The sequence below is a fragment of the Hemicordylus capensis genome, chromosome 2, assembly GCF_027244095.1.
Source record: "Hemicordylus capensis ecotype Gifberg chromosome 2, rHemCap1.1.pri, whole genome shotgun sequence".
NCBI classification, from domain to species: domain Eukaryota; kingdom Metazoa; phylum Chordata; class Lepidosauria; order Squamata; family Cordylidae; genus Hemicordylus; species Hemicordylus capensis.
In genome coordinates this window covers 51493224-51505308 of record NC_069658.1, presented here as the reverse complement: position 1 = coordinate 51505308, position 12085 = coordinate 51493224, and the positions used below count along the sequence as shown (strand labels likewise).

The window sequence follows — 12085 nt, the reverse complement described above, 5'->3', positions numbered from 1 at the left end:
ATTATAGAGTCAGGATTGTCTATGCTGACTGGCAGTGGCTTTCCAAGGTTTCAGGCAAGAGTCTTTCCCAGCCCTACTGGTAGATTTCGGGGATTGAACCTGGGACTTTGTGCATGCAAAGCAGATGCTCAACCACTGAGCTACAGACCCCTGGAAACTGTGTGGAGACTTCTTTTGCTAGCAGAAGCTCCAGTGGTAGCAGGTATTTTCATGTGTTTACTGTTTCCCCCTGCAGCCATCCATGCTGTCTCTGAGGATCCTTCAACCCTTGGCAGTGGCTTTTTGGGTGGTTCTGGGGGCTGCAGGTAGGAGGTTGAGAGGAAGAAAATTGCATGCACTAACCCTGACTTCCACTAGTGCTGCTGCAGATTCTAGCCTTCAAAATTAGTGAATGAGATTCTGAATTGTGGAAATGTTAAAAATGGCTTCTAGTATTAAGGATGTCCCATAAACAAATGATTTCTCTCCCCACCCCCCCATCAAAATTAGAAAAGCAATTTTGTCACATGTATTAGCTCTCATTGGGGAAATAAAATGTGGTGGGTTTTGTAAGCCTATATATGTAATTGTTTTTTCAGAGATTAATGATGGAAGTACTGAAGCAGCCATGACATTACTTGCTATGAGAGATCCAGTGCTCCAGTTAAGCATCATCACCCAAGGTATGATCAATATTATACCTTGTAAACTGCCTAAAGATTTTGATATTAGGCATTATATAAATTCAATCGATCAATCAATAAACCCATAGGGCCTCATAACTCAGTTTTACTGATAACAAATATTTCAAAACATCAAAATGAGCGTTGTATCTTAAGTTGACTGTAGTGTAAGCAGAAGTAGTTCTGCTTGTGCAACGGGAAGGGGCAGTTTTCACCCATCTCCCCTTTCCTCTAAAAATGTTAACGTCAGAGCAGAATGGTATGGAGTAGGCTGGGGGCCACAGCAAGAACAAAGTTTTGGAGGAAACTTTATCTGGCTTTTGGATGGGCTATTAAGGAAGTTTTGGTCGGCCTGCTGAATGATCTTTATCAAAGAATCGATAAGAGGGAACATAGGAAGCTGCCTTATACTGAGTCAGACCATTGGTCCATCTAGCTCAGTATTGTCTGCACAGACTGGCAGCGGTTTCTCCAGGGTTGCAGGCAGGAGTCTCTCTCATCCCTAATTTGGAAATGGCAGGGACTATCCCTAACTTGAAACCTCCTGCATGCGGGTCTCTACCCAGGAGTGTGACCCTGTTGGTTCTTTTGGTTCTCTGTGTGGCTTTCACTATTATTGACCATGGTATTGTTTTAGATCATTTAGGGGATTTGGGGCAAAACTGATTTGCAGGGGTTCCATTTCTTTCTCTCAGGGAGATTTCAGATGAGTTCGCATGGAGGCAGTTGCTTTGTGGAATGGGAACTATTTTCTGATGTCTCTCAGAGCTCCAATCTGTCTTGAATACTTTAACATTTGCATGAAAAAACTGGGTGAGATAATCAACAAATTTGGAGCAGGGTGTTATCAATGTGTTTCTTCAATGCAACAACAACAACAGGAAATGTTATAGCCCCCCCCCATGCCTGTCTACAGGTGATAATGGGCTGGATGAGAGATAATAATTTGAAGCTGAATCCAAACAAGATGGAGGTGCTCATTGTAAGGGATTATTATTCAAAGGACATGATAGAACTTCCTGTTCTGGATGGGGTTGCATTCCCTCAGAAGGAACAGGTACATGGCTTGGGAGTGCTTCTGGACCCAGGACTCACTCTGCTTGAGGCTATGGCCAGGAGTGCTTTTTATCAACTTTGGTTGATACGAGAGCTGCATCTGTTCCTTGAAGAGAATGATCTCAAAACTGTAGTGTGCTTGCTGGTAACCTCTAGGCTTGACTACTGCAATGCGCTCCCCATAGGGCTGCCTTTGTTTGTAGTTCAGAAACTGCAAGTTAGTTCAAACTGAGGCAGCCAGACTGGGCTCAGGGGTTTGCTCGAGAAACTATATTATAACAGTTGCCATTTGTACTGGCAACTGTTGCATTGGTTGCTGATCTGTTTCCAGGCAAAATACAAACCGTTGGTGATTACTTTGAAAGTCCTAAATGTCTTAGGACTGGGTTACCTGGGAGAGCTCCTCCTTCAGCACGATCCCTATTGCATATTAAGGTCATTTAGAGAGATGTTTCTCTGGCTGCCACCAGTTCATCTGCTGCCAATTCGGGGTTGGGCCATCTCTTCAGCCACTCCTGGGCTGTGGAATATGCTCCCTATAGATATCCGAGGCCTTTTAAGTTGTTTTAACTCTTTGTTTTAATTGGTTATTTATTTTGTGTTTGCTTGTTTTTATTGACATGAACCGCCTAGAGCCATTTGGGTTGGGTAGTATAGAAATCAAATAAATAAGAGAGGGGAAGTGCCCCTTCCCCTTCTGCAAGCAGAACAACTTCTGCTCACACTAGGATAAACCCATTGCACTATGCAAATCTAACATGCTGCCCTTCTCCATATCATGTCCCCTCCTCTTTTGCCTACTATGTTAGTTTTGGCAACCAAACTGACTGAGAAGAAAGTAGGTATGTTTAAAACTGAAAAGAAAAATATCTCTAAGGCTAGAGCAGAGACTAATCAGCAAGCCTTGATTAGTTTCAAAACCTTCAATAAAGGAAGGACCATATCAGACCATAACTGTCAAGTGTATCTTGTTTCCTGTACACCATTTTTTATTTCACTGATTTCAGCTAACTGTGACAATCACTCATGAACTGATGATGTACTTTGAAATTTCCGTGCAATTGGTATTAGTCACTTGGCAACTAGAGCAACTTCTGCAAAGAATCCAGATTTCTGTAGGGATGTGCATGAACCAAGGTTTGTGCATAGGTTTGAGGCCGCTGGCGGGGGGGTGGGGGATGGGGAATGGGAACGGCAAGCAGGATCTTTTAAAAAAAGGAGAGCAGGACCGTACCTGCCTTCCTCCGCCCCATGTAACTTCCTGCTGTGTGCGCAGCGCCAGCACACACATGGTGTCCGCGCATGTGCAGACACCATGTGTGTGCCGGTGCCACATGCGGATTCTTTGGGGAAGCGCCGTCACAGCAGGAAGCTGCATGGGGCGGTGGAGAGCAGGTAAGGACAACCTCTTCCTTTTCCAAGATCCTGTTTGCCGCTCACCACCCCTGAAGAGATGTGCACCTCTGTTCGTGCATATCCCCAGTAAGCAGGATAAAACGGACAGATTTGCTCAAACTGCAACATTTGGGCTTCTTATCTCAGGAGTATTTTTCATGCAGATCATGTAATTAGTGAAATCTAGACATGCAAAGATGTATTTCTCTAGAATTTCAAACTGCATCCTTCAGAATATTGGTTTAGTTGAAATTGCACTATTTTTAATGACCTTATTTTAAATAGCCATATAAATGCAAGTTATGTTTTTTCCAACTTTTTCAGAAAATGAAAAAACTCAGAAATTTCCCACTCAAGATGTGCAGAATATTGCTGGTTTCTCAAATGAGCATAATGAAAAGCAAAGTGTAGTCCATAGCAATGTGCCACTTTCTGCCCCTTCTAAAAATCAATTCATTTCTTCAAGCAATATGAGCAAAGGTGCTACAGAAGATCATGGTATTGAGCGATTCAGTTTGGAGGATTGCTTGCAGGAAATGACTAACTTGTCACTTCCTGAGCCTTCAAAAAATGAACTGGTTTCTTCACACACTATGAATAAAGCTGCTCCAGAGGATCAGAGTACATCGTGTTTGGAAGAATGCTCACAGGAAGCAACTAGAGTCAACAGGTTTGTAATGCTATAAAAAATAAAAACCTTGCTTTGTTAATGTTGGTAAGATATACCACTGTTATTCCTTAAGCTACAAGCATTTTCACCTTGATACAATTGTTTATAACTAGCTTTCCCCAGCCCCAACTTCATCCTCATTTCCCCCTTTCCCCCCCCTTCAGTCTTCCTACCTGAGGAAGTTCTCAGATTTATAACACAATTGCTGCCTGAAAACTGTCTTAAGTAAAAAACTGATTGACCTGGAACCTGTTTTCACTTAGGCAGGGTTGCACATAAGTGGTACTCAGGTCACGAGTACCAAAAATTTGTAAAAGACTACCCTGGATGTTTGAAAAAGGCTCAAACAAGTACCATCTGGGGCCTCACTAGCCTGCCCCCTCCTCCTGCCAGCCATCCTCCTTGGCTGCGGCTTCTGCTGCTTGCCAGCAGCTCTCAGGGCCTCTCAGTAGTGGAAAAGGCCCTGTTGTTGTCTGCAGACAGGAATGGGGCCCTTCCCCTTCTGAGCAGCTGGAGAGCCATTGGGAATGGACAGCTGCTCCGCTTCTGAGAAGCCCAGATTGCTGCTGGCAAGCAACAGTAAGAGAAGCAGGAGTATTGAAGGCACTAGGAGCCGTGGCGAGGGTGCCAGGAGCTGCCCATGGTGAGTTAAGGGCCACACCAACAAAGTGTCAGTGGAGGAGGAGCTAGCAAGACATCTGTTATCTGAATGCCAAACCATTTCTGCTGGTATTCACTTAAAAACTATGTGAAATCCTGCCTATAGGAAATGTTATAAATGGGGGTTTGCTTCCTGAACCAAGGCTGGATACCCTGTTTTTTTTCTGCTGCTGACAAAGTTGGTGGTGTCAGTCACAGACATGCCAACACATTGCAGAGACGCTGATGGTGGAGAATCGGCCACCCAGTCCCTTCCTCTCTCTCTTGCTCTTCCGTGGAAGGGAGGGAGGCAATTTGGTAGTTTCCTCCTCCTGGGCAGCAGTTACTGTACTCCCCTGTAACATGTGCAGAGTTCAGAATGGCCTGAACATCCAAACTCTGCCTAGCACGTGGTAATCCTGTGTGTTAACTGTACGTGATAAAGATAAACCTACTATAAAATGCTCTTATTGATAGTTTGAATCCCTATCAAAGGAATTCCTATGCCATTTCCAGTTGTTTGCATGCCATATTGGGGGCCAAGGTTTTTACTGTTTGCCTGGTAAATGTTGAAATCAAGGGTTGAAGACATTAAGGGTACTTAATAGTGTTTGTTTGTTTTTGTCTGTAGTTACTCTACTTCATCCAAAGGAAATAATACATCCAGTCTAAGAAAATACCAATTTCCTAAGCCAAAACCAAATCTTAGCAGAGGTCTGGGGCTAAATTGCAGTGTTCCTCAAAAATCACTTAGTCCAGGTTCAGATGTGGAGCAAATGAATGAAATCCAGAATGGTAAGTTCTAGTCCTAAATGGCTGTGTTTCAGAGAAAGTGTGCAACTAAATCCGTATGTGCCATTAGTCTATTATGTCTCCATCCTCTTTTCTCTCTTTTTATCTCTTACAAAACCCCATGGAAAAAATGAAACTTGGTGGGGAAGAAATATGTAGTCACTTTTTGCCGAATCTTTGACAATCAAAAGTCGTCTTAAATGGAGATTCCTGTAATTAGGAATCTCCTAATTTGGTGACCTAAGCAGCTTCATCTTTCCTATTACCCTGTTCAATACACCCTGTTTTCCTTTTCATCCTCAATACCAGGTTGTGCCAGGATACTATAATATCTTAAAATCCAAGTGCTAAAATACAACTTCTCAAGTTAAATGTAAATGTTTGTGATTTGCATGGTCCCAGTTCACAGTCTGGGTTTTTGTATGCTTTTATTTAAGTTCATATTAAGTACATATTGCCTGGTTGAGACATAACACAGAGCCAGGATTGAAACCTGACTTGGTGTAATGTCTTTTAGCTTGGGTATGTATGCTCCCTGATCCCCTTCATGGATGAAAGGGAGGAAGGATTCTTCTTCCAATCCTGGCTTAGAAGAAGGGGTACAGTTTCATGCCGGTTTATTTCAAAATGCGATCTAGAGTAAGCCAGGATCATCTGCCTCGAATGTAATGAGGGGTCTCAGCTTGATCTAAGTCAGAATCAGAAGTAGAATCCTTCCTCCCTTCATATGCCCAAGGCTCAGGGATAGTGTGAAGCCAGGATTCAATTTAGGTCTGTGTTGCACCTGAACTGGACTAGTTGTACCAGCCATTGGCCAGACATAATGGCATCCCATGCTTTCCCACTAGAAGAAAGAGATTTGGACAAGGGATGTGCACAAGCCGTTTATGCAAGCGCTGGTGGGATGGAGAGTGATTCCTTTAAGAAGAGGTAAGCTGATCCTTACCTGCTTCGCTGCTGCCCTGCCGCTTTTCTGGGTACAGTGCTCACCCTAGCAATGGCTGTATGGGGCTGCGGCACCGTTCCCTGCAGTCTGTGCATGCAGCATCGACTCTGCACACACATGGCATTCGTGCATGTGGATGTGCGGACACCATGTGCGTGCTGACCCCACACACGCAGGCTGCAGGGAACAGTGCCACAGTCCCGCACAACCTTTGAGGTGAGCACTGCGCCCGGAAAAGTGGCAGGGCAGCAGCGGAGCAGGTAAGGACCAGCTTACCTGCTCCTTAGGGGAACCACTCTCCGTCCCACTGAACTGGTTTGGCTGTTGCTGCCTGAGCCGGTTCAGCACTTCCCAAAGGAGGCACTGAAGCAGCTTTTGCACCTTCCTAACTTGGACTGCTAATGGCGTGTGTGCTGCTTACCCTTCCTCTTTTGTACATGAGAAGAAGAAATTGATGGCTTTTGGTTTGAACTAAACCACAGTTCTGTGTTATATATGAACTTGGGAGTATGGTTTAGTTCAGATCATAGTAAGATAAAAACCAGAATGTGAAACTGAAGATTGATTCTGGTTTGTTTTACCTAATCATAGTTTCAACAACAAAAAAGCCCCACAGTTACCTGGGTTTGTGTGTATTGGGTGCCACATGTAATATGTACCACTTTAATCTGTTATTATATTGATTTCGGTGGTAAACCACTTCAGGGCTTTTTTTTTAAAGGAAAAAGCAGCCAAAATAATAATAGCTGTGGTTTAATTTAAACAGATAACAAAAGCTTTTATTCTCCACCTCTCACATGCAGAAGTAGAGAGACTGGAGAAACATATGAGCCTGTGGCTCTCTCTGGCTCATTCTAATAGCAAGGAACCATGTTTTCACATGCACTAAATCCATTCATTTCTGAATCCTTGCAGTCTCCCAAGGATTGCAATGTGTCCCTCCACTGAGCAGTAGCAGACAGGCAACTGTCCTTCCAAAGCTGAGTCTCACAATATTTCATGAAGAAGAGAATAATTATGAGCACTTGTAGCTAATAAACTCCACAACCTTCCAAGTAAAGTAATGATTGAACAAGATCAGTTGGGGATTCCGTGAAATATCCTGTCAGTGTGTTAATTTCACACAAATAGTAAACATATTTTACAAGTTATACTGAGTGGCATTTAACTTCTAAAATAGCAGAAGAGAAAGCATCAAAAAATGTTACAGAAGGGCAGAAAGTACCACTGGAGCAGAATCTCCGATTGGACAAGCTAGCTGAGAGCAGCTCTGCTGACAACCATGATTTACAGCCTGGAAGCGCCAGCCAGGCCATGCAGAAAAACAACCCTGAAAGGTATAAACGCTACTTCTGTTTTACATGTTAATACATTACTATCTTTGTTAGGTGCTTTGAGCGGATGTGTTTGAAATATGTGTTTTGTAAAGCAGGGGCATATGCATGATGTATGGAGCTCTGCGTTTACTTGGCTTGGGACATAACTTTGGTTCCACAATTCTAGATAGTGATTAAAACATAGCATCCTACTTTTATATGCATTCATATTTACTTTTTAATCCTCTTCATTTTTCCAAGGGACTTTAATCACTTTGACAGAGTATGATCGTAAACCTAGAACTGGTTCATGCTGTGTAGTATAAAGACATTTTACAATGTTTACCTGATTGATGAAGTTAACCTGTGTTACTTTTTCATAAGAGAGAACCTGGTAACAGAGACTTGGAAATCCAAATTGGAATTAACAGCTCAAAAACCTTCTCCAGAAGTGGAAACCTATCCTCCTGAACTGCAAGGTGACACCACCACACACATTAATGTCCAGCTTCCTGAAAACATTTCTGTTGAACATGATTTGCGTACAATTGAAGTAATGCAGGTAAGAAATCTTGTTTGCCATTTATGTGCCTGAAATATCTTCTTCATCGGAGAAAATAAAAGTGGGGATCTTCTTTGCGGGGGCAGGGGGAAGTGTGTGGACTATTTAGGTTTTTGGTTTTTTAAAAGTCCATATAGTGGACTTTAAAAATTTAAAAATTGCTCATTAAATTGTGTGTGGCTGCACAAACATGGACATTGGACGTAGGAGACAAGGGAGCAGTCCTGCCCCCGCTGAATTAGGAACACAGGAAACTGCCATATACTGAGTCAGACCATTGGTCTATCTAGCTCAGTATTGTCTTCACAGACTGGCAGCGGCTTCTCCAAGGTTGCAGGCAGGAATCTCTCTCAGCCCTATCTTGGAGAAGCCAGGGAGGGAACTTGAAACCTTCTGCTCATCCCAGAGCAGCTTCATCCCCTGAGGGGAATATCTTGCAGTGCTCACACATCAAGTCTCCCATTCATATGCAACCAGGGCAGACCCTGCTTAGCTATGGGGACAAGTCATGCTTGCTACCACAAGACCAGCTCTCTTCTCCTTCAGCCAGTCATTATTTAATTGAATGCAGCTTACTACCCAGGTAATGGGTATAGGATTGAAGCCTTTGCCCCCATCCTTGGAAAAAGTCCTGCAGACACCCATGTGCACAAACTGGACATCCACGCTTGTATGCATCATGCAAGATGATATCTCCTTCACCCTGTTCTTCCCATTCTTTTTTCAACAAAGGAGTCTGCATATTCATTTGTGCTGTCTGCACTTCTAATTTGCCTGTAATGTTACTATGAACTTGGGGGACTTCTTTTAGCTGTGTTTTTAGTTTAGAAGATTGTTTAAAGGCATGTCAGACTGTACTTCTAATAAGCTAATGGCCAGCAGAAAAGTTACTGTAATGGTGGTGGGGTGGAGGGACCCATAGGAAAAATGTCATGTGTGAGCTGTCTTAAGCTCTGTGGTTTTGCATAAATAGAACAATAATGGAACTGAAGGATTGAATGTTCTTTGAATTGTTGAGCAATCTGTTCTGTGAGTCATCCTTGGCAAAGATTGTGCTATAGGCCAAAGTTATTTGTTTTTTAGACTATGTAAAGTAAATTATAGACAAAGCTAATGGCTAATGTTACATCAGGGTTATAAAGTTTTATAACTCTGGGTTATAAAACTTTTGGTAGTATTCTGTTCCATTTTTGCTTTCACTTTTAGCAGTATTTCTGGGGCAAAACTAGGGAGAACAGGGATTTTATATGCACTTAGAGTATGGGTAAAAGTGGGCAGTTTGTTAAAAGTAATTATCAAGATTTTTTTCAGTGTTCTGTAATCTCATTTATATTTTTGGACTGTTAGTGCCATTTGTCATGTTTGATATTTTCATTGAAATATTTTTATTACTAGACGGAAGAAAGCAAGCATTCCAGTATTTCAGCAACCACAGAAATAACTGCAGGTACATTTTATGCCATTTTATGATTAAAAGTTTGCTGCTGTAGGTTACCAGCTTTTGCAGAAACACATCTTAATTCTTTATCTGTAAGCTGTGTAAAACACAAATGCAATATGGAGCCATTCAAAACCCCTCTCCTTAAATCAACCCCCAGTCATTAAAGTGTCAGGCTGTGTGGGCTATTGGTCAATGTTTAAATGTCAGTTTTAAAATTCTGTGGTGAGGATTGACGAGTTTTAACATTCAAAGTCGTTTTAGGGCTACTTAACCAGTAGATGCATTGTAGGAGAGTAGGATCACAGTACTCACTGTGAGCACCTGTCTTGTTATGCTGGATTGCTGTACTTGGGCATCTTGTTTGCCTAGTGTCTGCTAGGGGTGTGCAATTTGATTCATCCTCGAATTGATTCAGGTTGAATTGGGGGTGATTCTCAAATTCAACCCTGATTTGAATCTTCCTCAAAATAGAGGGCCCAATTTGGGGTCAAGCAGAATCGCCCCCAATTCTGCCCAAATAGATTTGGTGATTTTAATGCCATTTTGAGGCCCATTTTGCTGGACCATTTAGAGGCCCCTTTTTGGTTTGTTAGACCAGTCCTTCGAGGCAGGCTGATGCGCCAAGTCCAGAGTGAAGGGCTGCTTTACCTGCTGATCCCAGTTGGTAGACCAGCTCTCCTGGGGGAAAGCACCATTTTGATGCCTGTTTTTTTTCTGGAAAAAGGGGCCTTAAAATAGCAGTTAAATCTCTTGAATCTGTTCAAGTGATTTGAGGTTGATATATCAAGGCAGCCGGCCATTTGACTCTTGAAGAATCAATTTGAGGTTTTTGTGATTTGATTTGAACTTGAATCAAATAGCAAAAATTGATTCATGCACACCCCTAGTGTATGCATCTTAAAATTCCAGCCAATTTAAGCCCACATTGGATGGTTATTTCCATATTTATGGGATATGATTTCTTTGGGTGTATATGTGCTTGGTTTTTCACACCCACCCTAACCCTAACCCATGTTTGTGTCCCTAGGAGCTACCCATGTGGAACAATGGAGTGTTTCCAGTTTCCCCATGGTTCCCTTTGGCCAAAACATTTGAAATGTTTCACGTTTGTTTTGTTGAGACAACCAGGGTTGACCATTGTTTCAACAAAATATTTCAGCCGTTTGCATTTTTTGTTTTGAGCTTGAAACAAAATGCAAAATCTGTTTCGTGCACAACCCTACTTAACTGTTCTTGCAAAGTATGAAAATATTACAGATAACATCACTTACAGTTAGCACCACCAGCTTTCCTAATTCAAAACACTGAACCTGAAATGCAAGAGCAGCAAAATTCTAGCTGACAAGTGCAATAAAAATATTTGGTTAAGATTTTTATTTCTCTCTCTCCATCTAAATCCAAGGCAGATAATTGCATTCCCAATATAGGTGTCACTTCTTCAAAACAAAGAACTATCAGTAATGGGAAACTTCTAATCCTTATAGCTAAATAAAGCCATGATACAAAAGCTTAGAGAATGTATTCCTAGGGCTCCCTCCACCTTAAAATATCAAACACTCCAATATTTTGTTGTAAATCCCACTTTTATCCCAACCCCTAAAAGGAATACTACTCCTCTCTATGCCCACAATGTTTTATAAATTCTGGGAGGCTCGTGCAGTTCTTAAAGCTCCCAAAGCTGCTGTTTTGGATTTTTTTAAGTTTTCGTTTTCATTTAATCTACAAACGTATGCATATTTAGGGAATATTCCAAGTATGTGGAAACCTCATATTTTTGGGTGGGAGATGTTCCATTGCCAAATGGATAGGCACAACCTAAATTTGTTGTTCTATATAGGTGAATGATAGGATGATGCTAAAGACAGGATTGTGTTCATTTTTTTAGCTGTGCAAGGAACAACCCTACGTTATCCCTTGATAAAGTGAATCCCTTGATTCACTTGAATCCCTTTCTGCTTATGAAAACAAGATACAATGTTGTGTAGTTGGCTTTGGAATAATGGTCTACAAAATTATCTAAACTTTCATATTAATATTTTATTGTCTTTCCCACCCCACTTTGTGTATCTTAGTAGTGAGTGGTGGTATCAAAGAATATTTAAAGGCAGAGGAGCCAACATTCATTTTAACGTTGGTGGAAATCCCAGCTGATGCAGGGGATTGCAGTGCTGTATCCACTTCGCTACAAAGTACTTCTCAGGAATTGCTCCCAGCATCACTGTTTTTAATGCCAGATAATACAGAATCAGTGGAACTGACAAGAGAGGATAGGTAAATATTCTCTTTCAACATGTTGATTTTTATCCTTAAGATCTTTGAGTCAGACTTCTTTAGACTGGAGTTAGATGGATTGCATTTCTCGCCCTCTATCCTAAAATTTCTATCTGGGATGGGAGTGGGTTGGTTTGCAAGCTCTCTTCTGTGCTCCTTTTGTACATGGAAGTTAACAAAATAGTTAACTTGTTCGAACATGAGATGCTCCTGACCCTAAGAGAAAAACATGGAATCTGCTCTGTTCATATTGTTCCGTTGGTGTTGGGAAGCAGGGGAGTGCACCCAGTATAGTCCTGGGAACCAATTGAAGGGAGAAGAGGAACTGCCTGCCT

At 41.9% G+C, this 12085-nt stretch overlaps 1 protein-coding gene across 3 annotated transcripts in view; it reads left to right on the top strand.

The window, feature by feature from the left end:
* BDP1 (B double prime 1, subunit of RNA polymerase III transcription initiation factor IIIB) overlaps positions 1–12085 on the top strand; it is a 121690-nt gene that overhangs the window by 92592 nt on the left and 17013 nt on the right. For 2 of the 3 annotated variants that reach the window (XM_053294879.1, XM_053294877.1), the window contains exons 31-37: positions 579–662; positions 3438–3783; positions 5054–5217; positions 7341–7497; positions 7861–8038; positions 9434–9485; positions 11552–11750. In XM_053294879.1, coding sequence (XP_053150854.1) covers positions 579–662; positions 3438–3783; positions 5054–5217; positions 7341–7497; positions 7861–8038; positions 9434–9485; positions 11552–11750 — 1180 coding nt within the window. The remainder of the gene's footprint in view (positions 1–578; positions 663–3437; positions 3784–5053; positions 5218–7340; positions 7498–7860; positions 8039–9433; positions 9486–11551; positions 11751–12085) is intronic. The other variant, XM_053294878.1, reaches the window with a different exon arrangement.